The 19,248-nt window shown below is 36.9% G+C and overlaps 1 protein-coding gene across 2 annotated transcripts in view; it reads right to left on the reverse strand.

The window, feature by feature from the left end:
- Positions 1 to 327: 327 nt before the first annotated feature.
- The window catches only part of shisal1a (shisa like 1a), a 34,122-nt gene continuing 15,201 nt past the window's right edge, over positions 328 to 19,248 (reverse strand). The window contains exons 3-5 of one of the 2 annotated variants that reach the window (XM_058417740.1): positions 13,706 to 13,919; positions 7,683 to 7,994; positions 328 to 1,988 (exon numbers count right to left, since the gene is read on the reverse strand). In XM_058417740.1, coding sequence (XP_058273723.1) covers position 1,988; positions 7,683 to 7,994; positions 13,706 to 13,919 — 527 coding nt within the window. In that variant the 3' untranslated portion in view covers positions 328 to 1,987. Of the gene's footprint in view, positions 1,989 to 7,678; positions 7,995 to 13,705; positions 13,920 to 19,248 lie in introns of those variants that run through there. The other variant, XM_058417739.1, reaches the window with a different exon arrangement.

Raw genomic sequence — 19,248 nt, forward strand, 5'->3', positions numbered from 1 at the left:
CAAAATGATAGAACACTTTTGGGATGAATTTAGAGCTGAGAAAATTCCCATAAACACATTCCTAAACCTTGTGGAAAGCCTTCCCAGAAGAAGCTGTTACAGCTGCAAAGGGCGGGCCAACTCCATATTACATTCATGTGCAGGTAAAGGCAGACATCCCAAAACTTTTAGCAATATAGTGTATCTCATTACATTGGCATCTGTCAAGAGGTGGGATATATCAGGCAGCAAATGAAGTCACTTCTCAATGTTTTGGAAGTAAGAAAAATGCTCAAGTGTAAGGATCTGAGACAAAGCCATTCACAAAGACCTACACGATAGCAGACAAGTGGTTTTATTGTTATGGGTGATCGTTTACAATTATTATATATAAGAAAGAAAGATTGCTCAGAAGATGTGAACACACTGCAAAAGATAGATCTTTATTTTTCATTTTTTTCCCGCTTGTGACAGTAAAAAGTTAACAAGTGCAATTACAACAAAACGGAATCCAAACACTTTATACATTCGTTAAAACCCACATCAAGGACAGGTGCACTGCCACGCTACACCTGGAGTGAAGGACACGTGCCACTACAATGCAACTGGTGCTAGGTGTACAATAGTTTTACTGTAAGGCAACTTATCACCATCATCATTACCCATTACTGTACCACAGAGTAAGTCTCCGGCTGCTAGGAGGAGAGATTAGAGTCAACTAAAACACTGATAACGATATCACAGAAAGGGTTCTTTCTATCACAATGTAATGCAACACAATAATGTGCTTTATTGCAGGTTAACTAACTACTCGCTTTGACTATTCCTATTAACTCATCTCAAGTCAGTGCACGTTTTCCACATGGGAAATAAAGCTACCGGCAGGATTTCTACCAACGGTGCATTCACATTGCTGCCAACGCAAGGGTTCATGTCATGTGCACAGTTTATATAATCGCTAAAAATCAGTTTCAGAGGTTAACATGAGAGGGAAGAGATATTAATAAGAACTGTATCAGCTTTTCTTACTCTCTATATTCTTGTATTGTATTCTGTACTGTGCTGAAGGAAAAAACCCCAGTGAAGCGCTATAGATTTACTCTGCAGAGCTCCAAATCAAATCATTTCTCAACAATGTAAATGCACCAGGAGGCCAGCCTAAAGAAAGAACAAAAACAGCTCTATGAGGCAACATTACCACGTAATCAAGTAATTCATTAGGAACAATCACACTTGTGAAATCCATCGTCCATCTTCAGGACTTTCTAGCATGACATATTGCTTTATCTGACATTGTCAACTTCAGTAGTTCAGAAGTACTTCACTGTATTGCAAGAGTACACATATCACTTTCTACCAGTGATGTTAATGCGATAGTGGATACTGATCATATACACACTTTCAAACAATATTTTTAAACCCATGTATGTAGTATTTTGGTTGTCTTCTTATAGGAGACAAAAAAAAAAGTCAGATGAACAATGTGCTTTTTTTGGTTTTGTCTGGTTATAGTCTCATATATTATATTTTCCAGCCAAATTCCTTGTACTTAAAAAGCACTACAGGACCAGTACAATCGTTGAAGGAATAAAATATCTTCTGCTTTTCCTGCTGAGAAGTATAAGGGAACATTCATACAGAGTTTGCCTTGTGTTTGAGTTTGCTGCAGTCTAAGAACCCTGGCGTCTCTCTCACCTTGTGCTGTGAGTATCAGAGTATATTATAAGAGTACACATTTTTTCCTTTTCTGTTTACAATAGGGATGCTTTTGCGCTTGAACGGTCCGAGAAGGTGCTCATCCTGTAGCGTGGAAAAGGATCAGGTGATCAGACGACTGTGTTAAGTAGGATTCCTCACCGAACATCACAGTGGAGAACAAAAATAATCCACATCACAAAAAGGGAGATAAACCTGCAGAGTAACTCTGTGAAAAGTCAGTGAGCTTTTTGTGGCTGTTTCGTCTTGGTTTCTCCTACACAGTACATCCTAATGAATCAAGCTTCAAGTATCTAGATAGAGAAAAACAAAGAAACACATTCTGTAATTTCTTTCTGATAGATTTTTCTTTCACAATTGCAGATTTGTCCGAAAAATAAGACAGAAAGAAGATGGAAATGTAAAAATAGTCTATATTCAGTAGTGTGCAGAACATTTGACTGACAGATGTGATATAACCCTTGCTTTTACAATGCCAGCTTACAAAATAACCAAACAACTGGTCCAGGTTTTTATCCCTACGGCCAGCTTCACACACCCACTGCAGCTGGACTCACTCTTTTTTCATTTGGTCACCCTTGTACGCATTAACCCAATCTGGTAGATCTGTAAAGTAAACAAATTTGTTCTAAGCTGAGCTTATTGTCTACTGTATCTAAACATAAATTTAATTAGGTTACCACCTAAGAGCTATTTACACAAGAATTATTGTTTTCATACTGTATCTGATTTATGGCTGATTTTTTTCCCCCTTCGTGGAACAATAACAGGAAGGAAGGCTTTCTGACTTCAATTTCTACCACATTCATATTTGGATCTATTAGTAAATAATCACAGTGTAATTGCTTCCATGTTAGCAAGCGCAGAGCTGAGCTTCCCCAAAACACTGCTGTGCCAGGAACACTTTAACACGTAGGGAAAAACTCATATACGCAATGCATATTCGTTTAATCATACCGTCACGCAGATACAGGTCAAGAGCTTTAGTTAATATTCATTTCAGTTAAACATCAGAATGAAGAAAAAAATCTGATCTCTGTGACTTTAAGTGTGGCACGGATTTTGGTGCCAGACAGGCTGGTTTGAGTATTTCAGAAACTGCTGATCTCCCAGGATTTTCACACAAAGCAGTCTCTAGAGTTTACGAAGAATGGTGCAGAAACAAAAAACGTCCTGTGTGTGGTGGGTCTGCAGGATGAAACACCTTGTAGAGCAGAGAGAGATTAGAGAGAGATCAGAGGAGAATGATCAGACTGGTCTGAGCTGACAGAAAGTCTATAGTAACTTAAATAATCATTCGTTACAAACCAGCTATAGATTTTTGTTCTTGGCAGACGGGAGTGGATTCCGATGTGGTCTTCTGCTATTGTAGCTCATCCAGCTCAGCGTTTCTGAAATGCTTTTCTGCTCACCACGGTTGTAAAAAGTGATAATATGAGTTACTATATCCTTCCTGGCAGCCGGCCATATCTGTTATCAACAAGGCCTTTCCACCCACAGAACTGCCACTCTATCAATTTTTTTTTTGCTTTTCACACCATTCTGTGTAAACTGTTGTGTGGGAAAATCCCAGGAGATCAGCAGTTTCGGAAATACTCAAGCCAGCCCATCTGGCACCAACAACCATATCGCAATTAAAGTCACAATTAAAGATCAGACTTTCTCAATATTCTGACGTTTGATGTGAAGCTCTTGACCTTTATGTATTATAATACACATAAATATGCAGGTTTAAGTGGCTGGTGAGTATGTGTATTATAATTTTGAAATATTTTAAAGAAAAAGAAAGTAAACTTTCAATATCCTGAATATTTAATATTGAAAATTCTGCAGTATTTCTACCTCCCTATTTATCACATATCACATCATGTTTCTGTTTAATATTTATTAACACTGTAGAACTAAATACGAGGAATGACACATTGTTTGCATTTATTTAAAATATTTTTCTGCCATTAATTTTGTCTTATATAAAAATACTATTATATTCATAAGTACCAAAATAAATAGCTTCTCCAGTTGTAATTAAGGTGTGTAATGTTTAATTAGTGCAGCCCTAACCAGGATACACTGATTAGTTAAAGTGAGTGCATGAGGGAATGTTTTATTTCATACAAATATTTCTGTTCATTTTTATAAAGAAGGCCAACAGTTCCTCAGGGCACTGTATATATGAGCAGTTGAGTTGGGAGTACAGAGCCAGAGACTATTATCATGGCCAATTAAGCCTTAAATGTTCTTGTTTTTAATGATGATAAATGTCTTATTCAGTGTAGCAGACTGGTCTCTGCCTTCTCATGTACATGGTGCAGTGCTTATGGTTTTAGACTTGGTGACATTTCTATGCTTTTTTTCTTCTCTGCACTAGATAAAACATGTCATCATTTATAATGCATTGCACAGAGCTTTTAAGCAATACTAATGTGGTACAAGGGCCAGCCAGGTTTAGTGATAGGGGAGCTCTTCTTCTTCAGAACAATCCCTGAGTTACACACGGTTCATGCCGAGAAGCTGAAATATCAGACTCTGTCTGGTTAAATAACTTAATTTTAAATGCAGCTGAACAGATGTTCTGAAATACAGCTCTGCGTGAGACTGAGGATGAAGTTAGTATTGTGTAATCACAATGAACCTGGAAAGATTTATATTATTTTGTGTATTGAAATCTTTTGTCCAGAAATAAGCACGATAGGATTTTTTAAAAACATCTATAAGCAATTTTTCACTTAAGATTATATCATACAGTATTATACTTGCATTAAATATGTATCATTTAAAATTATTAGAAAACAAGCAAGAAAGAAATGATTAGATCCTTCCATTGCATCAACTAGCAACTCTTTTCCCCAGAGGCCAATAAAATTTTCCACCTGTTTTGGGTTGCCTATATTAAGCATTACATTTATTTGTGATGTCACACTCCACAGTAGAGGTTAATGGCTCATATGAAAGTAGACCCTATTCCGGGCTTTCAGGGAATTTGCTGAGGTTCATAAATATGTCTATTTTCTCTCTGTCCTTATGTAATTGTGTGGAGAAGTGAATTCTTTACCCAGCAGGGGGATCATACTCGTCCTGTTTCCCATCACCCTGCTCACCGGCAGCTAAACACAGACTCATGATACCCTACACACAGAAACCCAACACTGTCCTGACTAACCCTATAACAGAAGTGAGGGGATCAAATAATTCATTTGTTCATATTGATTGAAAATATTCTGTGAGAAAGGAGTACTGAAATGAATTGGTCTAAAAAAATTGGTCTAAGAGCATTTTGGATCCTGAGTCCAACTAGGATTGATTCTGGACTTGTTTGGGGACATGTTTACATGTATATATATATATACAGTATATATATAAAAAAAATACTTCTGAAATGTTGATCAGTTGTACAATAATCCAAATACAGTATATGCCATACAATACACCTTTATTACATGAGATGTGCGTTTTTTGTGTTGCTCTTCACAAAGCCCATTGAAAGTGTAGCTTATAAACTTAGGATAACCTGCTACATAACAACCATGGCATGACCCATCTTTAGTCTACATGAAAACATTGTCACTTCATATTTTATGTATGAAAGAGTACTTGCATGTTAGTGCTCCTTAAAATATACATCACATTATTCCATGCCCAGTCCTAAAAGCTTTCATACATGGTGAAGACCACATCTGAGTTCTGTTAAAAGCAAACAACAGATGACCATTTTCAGGTGGACTAGAAATTGTTTCTTTGGAATCCACCCAAATTTTAAAACAGGTTTCACACTTGACCACACAAACCAATCTCTCGAGCAAACAGCCTCAGGTTTGGAAAAAAAAAACCTGTCCTAAAAGCAGGCCCCAGTAGTAACGCTACATTACTGAGAGGCTATTTCAGATCAGATACATCCTGTGTTATCTAATACAAGGATTTATACACTAATATCCAACTGTTGAGATGGTCTTGTCTTGTTTATTTAATCTCAACAGCCCAGAGGTGAAGTATACCTTGCACTGATCCTTAATATTGTTTATAATCTTTGTGCAATGTATTATAATATGTATATTTTGTTAATAGACTCAATTTCTCCAATGACGGCGAGACTAAAAAAAAAATCCTATTCCAGTTCATGGCTCCAGAAACAGGAATGCTTCTTGCCTCATGACAAAAAAAAAAAATCTAATAAAAACCACTGTCTGTAATATTAGCCTAATGTTACAGGCTCCACATTTCTTCTTTGACAAATGAAGCTCAGAAGTGCGTTCATCTCTCTCCACACTGTGAGCACCTTATCCCAGTCTTCAAACGCCAAGACACATCATTACATCTCACGCTAGATTCCACTTCTCTGCGTCAGATCACTTTTCAGACCAATTCTGAGTGGAAAGCCAGTGGTTCATTGCCATTTTTGGAAATACTTTATATCCTGTGGTCGGTTTTTTTGTCTAGTAGTTTTACTCTACACATTAGAATGCAGTGCATTTCACTACAGAGTGATTACATAGTACATTTTATCAAATATGTTCAGCGGCACAAAGTAAACATGAGGAATTTTGATCAGTGGCCATTCTCCAAATTAGTGTAATCACAATAAATAGAGGATAGGGTTTGTATTGTATTGTGTATTGAAACACAACTAGAAGTAAGTATGACTGGATTTTAGGAACATTTGGCAGGTGGCTTTATCAAGAGTGACATATTTATAAAGATCAGATAAGCATTTGAGGATCTTGCTCAAGGACCCAGCAGTGGCAGCTTGTTGGTCCTGGGATTCAAACTCACAATCAGTAGTCCAAAACCTTAATCTCTGAACTTCCACACTAATCATAATCATGTTGGTAGTGTATAAATTATATTACATATATTATATTGTATTGCTAAAGGGAAAATGTGCATGTTGACTGTAAGAGAACTAAACTTGGTACCAAAACCATCCTTAATTTAGCTTCACTGTTATCCATTTGCTACGTCATTAACCTTCTGTGAAGTGAAGTCATACCTAAGAAACATATGGCACAGAATAATGGATCTTTCACTCTCAGTTTGCATATCCCAGATGGTAACACCTTTTATCTCCTAACAGCAGCCAAGAATGCCTTTAGCACTGGCAAATTCTCAAGGTATAGGTGTCACTGCTGCTCTGAGAATGGTCTACTACTTAAATAACATTTGATCAGCGGGGGTCCAATGTGTCTCTTTCCACTGATGGACATGTAGGAGGCAGGCTGATAAATCGTGCACAGCAGCAGATGGTCTACAGCCACTACTTGTGTACATACCAGGTTGCTTTCCTCATCATAGACTTACATGGCCGTCATAAAGTAAAAAAACAGCAAATTCAATCATGCAAACATTCTCTGAGTTGTTTAACATTAATTATTAGGGCCCTATGAGCAAGACTGCCCAATGAGTTGATCCCCCAGCCCATTTTAGTAAAGTGTTGGGTATTTATTAAAATAAATATTTTCTTAGAATCTTTTACATATATATGTAATATATATATATATATATATATAAATATATTTATATATATATATATATATATATATATATATATATATATATTACATTTTTACATATAAATATTCATACTACATTGCTGCAAGAACACTTTAGTACAATTGTTCAATTATGACACAAACTAATGTTACTACACAGTGTATGTTTTAGCACTATGAAGATTTATTATTATTATTAGATATTATTACGTAATAGCCTAATCTTCTTAAAACTAATCTGAACTGGAAACTTCAACTGGTTCATGTAATATCTGTGTCTAATACATCTTGTTCACCTTTTTCTATGGTTCTTACCTCCACATAATGTTACAGTGGGTTTTGTAAAGAATGTACTGCATTGTAGGCCTGAGGATTTTACTTAAGCTGGCAACAATAATGTTGAATATTATTAAGAACAATATAATTTATTATTTGGGAACAATATGAACCAGAGAAGTACAGAAATATAAGAATTCTGCCTGAGAGTGGCTTAAGGAGACTCACCATGCTGTGGAGGTCTGGAAGGTCAGGAGGGTAGGACTCTCCACCTCTCCTCTTAAACTCTGTCTGGGATGATGTTGTTGGTGAGGGCCATGGCTCAGACTCGTCCCTGAGCTCGGCTCTCCCTCCTGCGCCATGGCAGCACTGTGCCACTGGCTCCTGGCCTGTTTCAGCCATCGACCGCCCAGTCCCCACTTCTCCAGATAGACACGACACACCTCATAGTTCATAGCTGAATAATATAGGAAGTCCAAAGCCAGCAGAACCATGACGAAGAAACCGTAAACCCACACACCAACCAGAGCGGTGTAATTACTGCAGCAATCAGAGATCAGGACAGAACATTAGTATTTGGGTAAATACATACATTTTATTACACATAATTAACATATACACAGTAGGATAAAATGCTGTGCTCTAATGATCACAGTGCATCGTGAAAGCATGCAGGTTCTCTGTTCCAAATATAATCCAAATTTAAATTGCAAATAATTTTAAAAAATTCAAGAGAAAACACCCTTGCTAAGGGCCATATTACACTGGATAAGATCAGATAAATATGTACAGAAATGATCACAAGTGTGAATGGGGTCTAATAGTGTATTGTAGAATATTAAGAGTTAAAAAATAATGTGAATATATGGATACTATTCAATTTTAACATAAAACCATGGGCTGTGGAAGCTTTTAGACTCAACTGCACTTCAATATGTCAGCTTAAATGGTATTTATTAGGGGCATTTTGAGTCATTGAAGATTTTCGCTTGAGTACTCATACAGTCATTTATGGCCCTTCATCATACATTTCAGCTCCTGTGATTATATCTTATCTCAATCTACAGTAAATAGAACAGCATTTGAAATTCAGCCACAGCAAGAGTGTAACTGCCTGTTGGAACTTGATGCTGAATGCAAGCAATATTACGCTGTGCACATGTGCTTTGATAATTTTAGCACTTAATTAGATCACTGAGGCACTATTAAAGCTATAAATGAGATGCATTTATTTGCAGACATTTTCCTACATCAAGCAGCAAGAGTCCTAGCTGGGGTTTAGGAAAGAGATGTTTTGATAGTTCTACGTTAAGGGCTGAAAGTAGAACCTGTAAACTGCCTCCTTACAGAGTTACCAAACATTAAAATGCAGTAAAGATAAAGAGATGATGATGCTTCATGATGGTGGAATTAAAATCAGTATTATGTTATGACAATACAATATAGAAAGTAACAAATTAAGCACAAATTAAGAACATAACAATAATAATAATAATAATAATAATAATAATAATAATAATAATAATAATAATAATGAGGTGAGGTAGATAACATTTATTTAAGAGAAGATGTTTCAGATAGTTTTCAGGGAATACAGCATAGCAATGAATTGTTTCAGGATGGAAGAGGGTGGAATCCCTGAAGAGGGTGGAAGAGAGTTCAAACTCAACAAGGCAGAAAATGGCCAGTAATTACAGGAATGAAAAATATCAAGTGATATAATTAAAATAGAGGTCATAGCCTTTTGCTACAATGAAAGGACCGCAGGGTAATACAGCTGGCCTTAGTACAGACACACACTTCTGTGACTAGGGAAGCCCAGGAGACTCAGTTGAAGCCTGAAGTGTGAAATGTCATTTCTACAGCTGCTTAATGCCATGACAGAGTTACACGTTTCGCTTAATGAACAAGTCCTTTGTCTCATTCTCAGGGATAAGTGCTGGTGATTTTTCATGGCTATGTTTGATGCCTGAGAGAGTTATATCTAAATGTGATGGATAAATAAAACAAATGATGATACTGCTACTATTGATCTATAGTGCTCTCGGTAACTGCAGGTATTTGTTGCTGTGTATAGTATATAAAGGCCACCACTTTGGGCAGTGGAGCATATCTACCTTATTGATCAATCTTGTAGATGTAGATTTTTCTTTAACCCTTCATTGGTGTCCAATACTGACCAAGCAACCAATTTTTGTTGGGTGTTTTTTTGTAGACTATACTTGACCCAGCAGGGTCATAGAGCTATTTGAAAATGTTACTCTACTCTACCTGATACTCTCATAACAGTGAGAGTATTGAGAAAATATTGAGAATAGTTCTCTATGTACATAATATCTGGTCCCATGACACGAATAGTAGAAATGATACATTCTAGTACAGTATAAATAGTATAAATGGGCTGCAGTCAGTAACTGTATAACTACAATGCATAGGAAAAATCCCTCCAAATTTCCACATTTTGTAGTGTTACAACTTGAAATGAAAATGAAATGGACCTAATTCAGGATTATGTGTCATGAGTCTACACAAAATCGCCTATAATATTGAAACAGAAGAAAAGATCAATGTAGTCTGTATAGAATGCGAATAGAATTATTTACATATGAAAAGCGCACATGTATTCATGTTGATGCAAAATCCCTAAATTTGCATCCAGTCACAATGGGGCTTGTGTGGATTGTTGTTTAATACATACTCTGGAAGACCCCAGAGTTTGTTAGAGTTTGATTTGAAGCCTAAATGAACAGAATCTTAAAGACCAAGTAGCTAAGAAAACAAAGTAATTACTAATAAATTGAAAAGAATGGCACAGTGACAACAGTTTACCAAAATTCAGCGATCTGGTAAGAAGGGCATCATCCAGAGTAACAACTAAGAGGCCAAGGGTAACACTATAGCAGCAGGAGAGATTTACAGCTCAGATTGGAGAAGCTGTTTGCAGGACAGCCAAAGCCCACACACTCCACAAAGCTTCACTTAGTGTCAAGGAAAATGCCGTTATCAAACTAAAAGCAATATGAAGTCCAGGTTGGAGTTTGCTAAAAGGCCAGCGGGACTCAGCACACATGGAAAAAAAAAACAGATTCCTGGTCTGAAACCAGAACTGAACATTTTGGTTTTGGCACAAAGTGCTTGGTAGAATCACAAAACTGCTCATTATCCTAAGAAAAACATCCCCACCGTGAGGCATGCTGGTGGTAGCATCATATCACAGGAATGAGTTTCATCAGCAAGAGCTGGAATACTGGCCAAGCTTGAGGTCAAGATGGATAGAGCCAGAAACAATCCTAGAAAAAAAAATCCTCTGCAGCATACTTGATTCTGTTGAGGAGTTTCACCTTCCAACAGAACAACCGTCTTATTCACATTGCTATAGCTAGACTGCAGTGGTTCAGAACCAAAACCTGCGTGTGTTAGAATGACCCAGTCGACGTCTCGACTTTAATCCAATTAAGAGTCTGTGGAAAGAATGGAAAATTATTGTTCATCAACAGATAGAGCTTGAGCAATTTTGCCGGGTAAAAAATATCAGAATCCAGATGTGCACAGCTGATATGAGAACAGAGAAATATCCCAGAACACTTGCAGCTGTAATTACAACCAAACTTGGTTTCATCAAGTTTGAATCCAGGGGGTGAATACTTATGCAAACAACAAATGTCTGCTTGCTTGTTTGATTAACCTTTAATTAACCTTCGTGTTATATTAAAATTACAGCTAAGTCTATTTTAAATTCCAGGTTGTAACACTACAAAATGTGGAATAAGCGAATACTTATCCAGTGTACTGTATTATGCACACCTACAGTTGTATGCAAAAGTTTTGGCACCCCTGGCCACACCATACATATATTTTTCAAGAACTAAATCTAACATCTACAGCAAAACTGGAAGTGTATCCCAACATAAGATAAGAAAAGATAAAATAAGATAAGATAAGATAAGATAAGATAAGATAAGATAAGATAAGATAAGATAAAACTTTATTGATCCCACAGTGGGGAAATTCAGCTGTCACAGCAGTTCAACAGGCAGTTAGTGTGCAAGTATTTAGCCTAAAAATAGAAAGAAACAAAGCTATGCCATACTTACTATTTTATTTTATATATGTGGTAAACAATATAAAACATATTCAAAATAAAACAATAATTATGGCATGTGCAAAAGTTTGGACACCCTTCAGTCTAGTTTCAGAACTTAATCCATATATACAGTGCAAGATTTTTGCAATAAAAACAGCTGAAATTGTAGTATTCTGTATACTGTGCAGTTTCAAAAATAGATTACTCTGAGTAGAACTTCCATCAGGAATAAAAAAAGATGACTATTGGTGCTAGAGAGTATAAACAATTTGTTAATTTTCTCTTCACAAAGCACAAACAGGGGCATGCTATTTGGAAAGGCGACAGAGTTAATATTAGGCTGGCACATTATCAGTAGTCACAGTGAGAAAAAAAACTTTCTCAACTATACCCGGTTAATGTTCTGAAAATAATTTTTATGTGGAAAACAAATCATACTTTGCATACATATAGATGGCAGGATAAACAAGTTACAATCGCATCTAGAAGAGAACCGTCGATCTTCCTCTACACCAGCTTCGTTGCTACTCAGCCTGCAGGGATGCATGTGGACAACTTGTTAAATGGGAAAATCTACTCCATTTGCATATTATGCATATCATAACAATGCCAAGTGGAGGTCACAAACCAGATAAAGCTGCACCATCTTACACACATCATCGGAAAAGTCTGTGTGACATTACAACTGCAAAGTTTTCTTAGCATTTGAAAAAAAAGAAAGAAAGAAAAGTGCTTTCTCCAGTGTGTTTAGATATGATACGGCGTAAATATTGTTCAAGGGTCTTGATTTGATCTGGATTTCTATGGATACCAACAGATATCAACAGATTGCAGAATAAAGCAGGCTAGTCATCAGAAAATATGGCTTACATTACGAGAGATGTAATAGATATTTAAACTAAATCAAACTCACACTCGCTCTCCTGAAGAAATCGCTTGATGTTTATTTTGAATCAGGAGAGGCAACAGAGGTAAAAAAAAACTTTTACAAGCTAATATGCTCTCTCTCTCTCTCTCTCTCTGCTGATTTAATACAGCATTTCCTGCTGCTCCGATCATGGCCAAAGAACCATGGTTTTAAAAAATGGTGTTAAACTCTTAACACCAAGTTTCCATCTACTTTTTAAGCTGTTCTCCTCTCGTCAAAGTGAAAATGTGTATGGGGGTTGGTAAAAACAATCATCTATTGATGTTTATATGCTGCATGCACAGTTTAAAGAACAATTAATGCACCGTTAAATCGGGCTGCTGAATGTAGCAGAGGCCAGTGAAACTGCATACCGTGAATCCTTGGCTCACCTTGTGCCAGAGTTTTACGGTACACTGGATAGAATGCACATCCCTGTTCTTCCCCCTACTACAGTTATTAATAATCTTAAAGCTGTCTATCTATTGTTCTTCAGACACTTGGCGATGACAGGTCCATGATACGAGAAATTCTGTTATGTGACTTTCTTTAGTGTGAATGCGATTTTTCTGCCAAGTTTCCAATTTTATTTTAATTAATTTATTTTTTTTAATTTATTTATTTATTTATTTATTTATTTATTTATTTATTGCAATTATTGACATAAAAACTATGCTCTAAATTTACATGACAAATGATTGTGTGGAAACAAAATTTGAAATTTTACCTATAACTTCATCAACTATAAATGTAAGCACTTTAATGTACTACATGTTTTCTTGCAAAAAAAAATATCATTGCATGGAAACATAGCTGCTGTGATTGAAATGTTTAAAAGCTGCAGATGTTTCACTCTACTCAGTGTAGAGGACAACCCAGGTTTCTAAAACACATTAGAGCTCCAGAAAGCCACCTGAGTTCATTCGTGCCTCGCCGAGACTGATACCAGGGCTGTTAGTTTTACTGTCAAATTAGGATAATTTCCAGTAGAAAGGTTTCAGTTGGGCTAGATGTTTTTGTACAGTATTTGCAATGTTTAACTTTGGTGTATGGATAATGTATCATAATGAGACATCACTATACTTTAAATTGTATGTATCATTACACCACTACATGAAATTTCAAGATCAGGTAAGAAAATTTCACAAATTTAGCTGAGCTTCATGTTCCTGTTGCATCATATGTTGTATCCGTTTAAAATGAAATAAAATAGAGTAAGTGCTTATGTTATTTGTACAATAATCCAGTTTTCTTACTCACTTGTGTGTGAAACCATCAGAGGTGTTGGTGAGGTTGAGCTGCATGGTGCCCTGGAACTCGGTCTCGTTGCAGCAGTACTTGAAGGCGGTGTTGTTGTGGTGACAGCAGAACATGTAGGTCTTGTTGTCAGAGAGTCGAGGGCAGTGAAAGCCGAAGTGATAGCGCCCTTTGTGGTCAGAGTAGGGTTCGCAAACTCGGAAGTGTGCTGAAAGAGCTGCTCCAAGAAAGAGAATATAAAGCAGGTTAGCTTAAAGATCTGACCAAATAGACTTTCAAAAATAATGTGTAATAGGATTGCATTTTTTTGGGGTTGTGTTATTTCACATTTGAAAATATGGAAGTTAAAGCTGAATATAATAAATAAATTAATTAAATTAATGTGCACTTGACTGTGCACATGCTTTTGTTCTCTTTAGTAGATCATAAAACTCATAGCAAGCATTATGTAATGTCCTAGACAAACCGGTCAGCTGTGTTCAGTCTAGTTAACAGTAAATGTGCAACATGTGATGAGTATGGTTTACTTCAAAAAGAAACGGCCAGTCTGATTGTCTTGTATACACACAGCGCATGTTCTTCAGATGTCTTTTACTAAATAATGGACGCTAAACTTACGACTCAGTGTTCAATACAAGCCCATGTCTTACATCTGGGAACCTTTTGTCTGTTTGTTTTTTATATCACATTTGAAACGTTTTGGATTATATATGACATGCAACGTCGAACCTAGTGTAATTATACAGAGGGTGTCATTATAGATCTTTTTTATTACATCTTTGGATATTATGAATGATTATTTATTGCTTCCCTTCACTATCTCTACTTCTAGCCCTTCCAGACAAATATGAAGTAGTCCTGATTGGACAGAACTGACATATCCTGATGACCTGTCAAAAGTTGTAATATCTGACAAATGGCACAGTCATGTCTGTTCCTAATTCTGCCGTTTCGTATACGGTATATATGTTTGCTACTGAGTCTGACTGCAAGCTCAGCTGCTTGTCTCCAAGATCATATCCGGGTTTTAACAGGAGGAGTGCAGACATGCCGTCATTTGCATATAGATTAGAGCTGTAAAAGGATGACGGACAGTTAAATTGGATCGGCAGAAGTTCTCACTCAGGTACCTCTCCCAGTCCAGAGAGCCTTTTTACAGTAATGTGTTTTATGTTTAGAAACCACTCGCTGCTGCTGAGATTGGCCTCACGTAGACAGCCTAAAGATACAGAGATTACTACTTAGAAACCAGGAAGATGGATATGGACTGCAATTGATACGAACAGTTTGCTGCATTGGCTTAGGACTACAACTGCTGTAATAGCTTTAAGCCTGCAGTTCTCCTGAACAGTTTAGCACTTAAGCCTACATCAATGAACACTTGATAACTTCAAGACAAGATAGACTTCATTTAAAACTAGATTGAATTTCCTAGCTATATCATTGTACGCTTAGTCTGATTCCTCTTAAAGGTTCTTCCTCATATCATCTCAGGCAGCACAGCACAGTGGTTAGCTTAGTGGTTAGCACTGTTGCCTCACAGCAAGAAGGTCCTGGGTTTGAATCCTGGGTTTGAACAGGCAGGGGTCTTTCTGTGTGGAGCTTGCATATTCTCCCTGTGCTTGCATGGGGTACTCTGGTTTCCTCCCACAGTCCAAAAACCTGTGGCTTAGTAATTCACATGTTTATTCTAAATTGTAATGATAATTCTAAATTGCCAGTGTGTGTGGTTGTCTATCTATATGTGGTCCTGTGATGAACTGGTGACCTGTCCAGGGTGTACCCCTGCCTTTCGCCCAGTGTGCGCTGGGGATAGGCTCCAGCAGATCCCCATGACCCTAATTAGGAATAAAGAAGGTATAGACAATGGATGGATGGATCATCTCAGGCAGTTTTTCTTTATCACCGTCATCTCTGACTTACTCATCAGAAATTAAAATTATAAATGTATATCTTGAATTATATTATATTATATATTTCAATAAAGCTGCTTTGTTCATTGTTAAAGGTGCTATACAAATAAAATGGAATCGAGTTGAATTTTAGAATGGAAATAAGGAAGCGTATCTACTATATTAAAAAAAAAAAAACACTTTTGTTAAGTAAGGAATAAAAACACTTAATATAATATAATAATATAGGAAAATAATCAATGACATTGTTATGTGATGCCTTTCCAAACCAGCGCATGCTTTATTCTTCTTATACCCCAGCAATTTGCTATTTTTTATTATTTATTACGAACAACGTGCCATATTTCTTTATCAGTTTACCTCTTACAATTACTGCTGGTGAACAGCCACAAAAGAAATTAGTTCCTGTTGTCACTTTATAGCAGCACCCCACTCTTTTTTTTTCTCTCTTGAAGACCAAATTGCAGTGTGTCATGTTAGCGAGAAACCGTCAAGTACTCTGTCCTGAAGACTTTTCCATGTTGGAAAACTTTTCACAGAGATACCTCTGACTGATACAAGGTGCTGACACTGGAGACTCCATCCAAAAATGTTAAATAAACATCTCCTTAGAGTAAATTTACCATATCATCATTGGCACCCATTTTTATAATATAAATAATAATAATAAAATCTGAGATCTGTGTTGCTCAGCCTGTATTACTGTTGAAGCTACTGTTATGTTAGAGAATGAATCAGCACCTTCTGACCAATCAGAATGAAGAATTCAGTAGCACTGTGGTTTAAAGTTAATTACCAGTCAGAGTAACTGAAGTTAGACATAACCATAATGCCACAGTGCCACTCACTCAATCACACATTACAGGCAATTTAGATACTCCAAACAGCCTAGAAGCATGTCTTTAGACTGTGGGAGGAAACCCACCAAGCATGGGGAGAACATGCAAACTCCACACACACACAGACTCGAACCCAGGACATGGAGGTGTGAGGCGAACGTGTTTACCACCAAGCCATCATGCCACCTTTACCAAAAGTTAATCCACTTAACACTGTAGATACAGACCATGCAAACAGATGACTAAAAAAATGACTTTTGAAATAGATGGCAACTCTTTGTAGCCAGTTCTCTAGAATGCATCGGTAAATAGTAACTGAATATAAAAAAATAAATGCATTGCATTACCTAACTACAATAAAAATCAACTGCTAATACACAGAGAAATGAAAACAGATTATTCATAAACACATATTTAGAGTATGACAACAAAAACCAGAGCAATATTCCCAAAATTATATTACATGAACCCGCAATGAAGAAATGATTAAATTACGAAACGATACAACGAATTTTACGTCCGTGTTTGACCTCTTGGTAATGACAATTAAAGCTCAATACCTGTTTGCCCGGGCATACAGAGGGGTTGTTAATAGTCGTAATAAATTAGCACCGATAGACCCAAGCGCCAAAGAGCCCTGCAGGAACACCTCTGACCCTATAAAGAGCCTTGAATAGCAGTGGAAGTTATTTGGCAGCTCCTCAGCTGTGTATCCATCAACCCAAACAGGCAAAGAGTCAAGCCATAATACAAGGTTCTCATATTTAAGGGGAAGAAAAGAACAGAAGGAAAACGCCAGGCATATGAAATGAAAACCACCTGTTGAGCCCTGTTTTTCTTCTACTATGGCAGCAAAAACCAATCAATGTGTTTTGATTTTTGTTTGCTGCATTATTAACATTGTGCTGTGTTTTGGTGATATCAACACGACCGACGCTCGTGTTCACTTCTCACACAATGGAGCGAATGCTAAATGAGTGTTTCTCCAGTGGGTGCCTGGGTACAGAGACACCTGCCTGACAGCCAGCTCGAATTCCTGTCTCTATCTCTCTCCATGGTAACCGCTCTGATGTGTGTTTCATTCAGAGAGCTGGCTAGCAGAGCAGTTAGACACATGCTGAAGTGATTTAGGAGGTAACAACACCCCCCCCCCCCGACACACACACACACACTTCCAAACCCCCCTACTCACTCCTACACACATAACCGCCTACACCCTCCTGTACCTTCCCCCATCTATTTAAAACTGTATTTGGCACATTCACCAGAGCACGTCCTGCTTCTTCGATCCACTTCCTCTCACGCAAAATTTGTAGGAACTGTCACGAGCGCCGCTGATTTCTTTGAAACATATTTTCTGTAACCCCGACTTTACCCTAAACTAACCATTTATAACTTCACAAAACTCTTCGTAACGGCTGTCAAATTCTTCATCATTTGTAATCGTGAGATCATTTCTGAGATTTCTTTCTGGACTACCTCAGTCATTATTACTGTCACCATGCTTAGACTGGATCACAAAAAAGAGCAACCTGACCTCGGAACTAAAACTGTTTTGGTATTGTGAGGTATTTTAATCCCCCTTATCCAAGCAATAAAGGCAGGGAAAGGGAAAGAGATCACTAAATTTAGTCAGCAGGTATATAAGTTTCTTGGGTTTGGATTGTTTAGAAGCATGTTTAATCTGCCAAATGTTTTTATGTATGTATATTAATGTCTATTCGGATCAGGAAGAGACTCATTTGGACGGGCCTTGTGCTTCATTAAACCTAGACGCAAGGTTCTGGTTGGCTCACCGGATTTATAGAGGTTAAAATCTTCTCATGAGAGTTTTGGCCAACACGGAGACTCAGCATGTGTTTCCTGGCAAGACACTTTGGGTGTGTGAATCAACCTGGTTATGATTTTATAATAATGGCAGATTGTGTTTTTTTTGCTCATAATAACTGGCTGACTGACTGTGAGAGATTTTCTTTTAAAAGATATTAAATAATCACAGATGTTTGAAAGTTCTCCTTGTCCTCAAATGACTTGGAGTAATTGTGTCCATCTATGTTCCAATTACCATGTCTGCCTCTGGAAAAATATAGGCGGATATGCGATATTGTAAGCTTTTCATGCCAATGAAGGACTGTAGTCTTGGAGGCAGTTTATTTTACTGATAAAGTTATAGGACAGATTGTCGTAATGAACAGGATAAATGAGCATCTCACATTTCTGCTATGCAGTGTCTGCTACAGAGATTTATTTAAATCTGCAATGCTAGTTTATCTATACTGAAATTGGTATTGAAATCTTATTTGATATAGTTGCATGTTGTTACTGAACTATGTTTCACCTGACTTCAGTGTTACCATGATTTTAAAAACATTTAAGAAAACTCCTACACTAATCACACTCTATATAAAGAGCTAAACCCTATCATTTATCCATTCGTTCGTTCATTCATTCATTCATTCATTCATTCATTCATTCATTCATTCATATCCAGTAACCTCTTTATCCTGGTCAGTGTTGGACAGTCTGGAGCTTATCCTTAGGAATAAGGGAAAAGGTGGGAATACACCCATTACAGGATGGCAGAGCACCTTGCGCACACACTCATTCACTCCTAGAGGTAATTTAGCATAGCCAGTCCATCTACATATATATATATATATATATATATATATATATATATATATATATATATATATATATATATATATATATATATATATATATATATATATATATATATATATTTGGATATAGATATATATTTGGGAGCTGAGGACCATAGAGGTGGCTTTGG

Source organism: Hemibagrus wyckioides, linkage group LG19 (assembly GCF_019097595.1).
Source record: "Hemibagrus wyckioides isolate EC202008001 linkage group LG19, SWU_Hwy_1.0, whole genome shotgun sequence".
Taxonomy (NCBI): Eukaryota; Metazoa; Chordata; class Actinopteri; order Siluriformes; family Bagridae; genus Hemibagrus; species Hemibagrus wyckioides.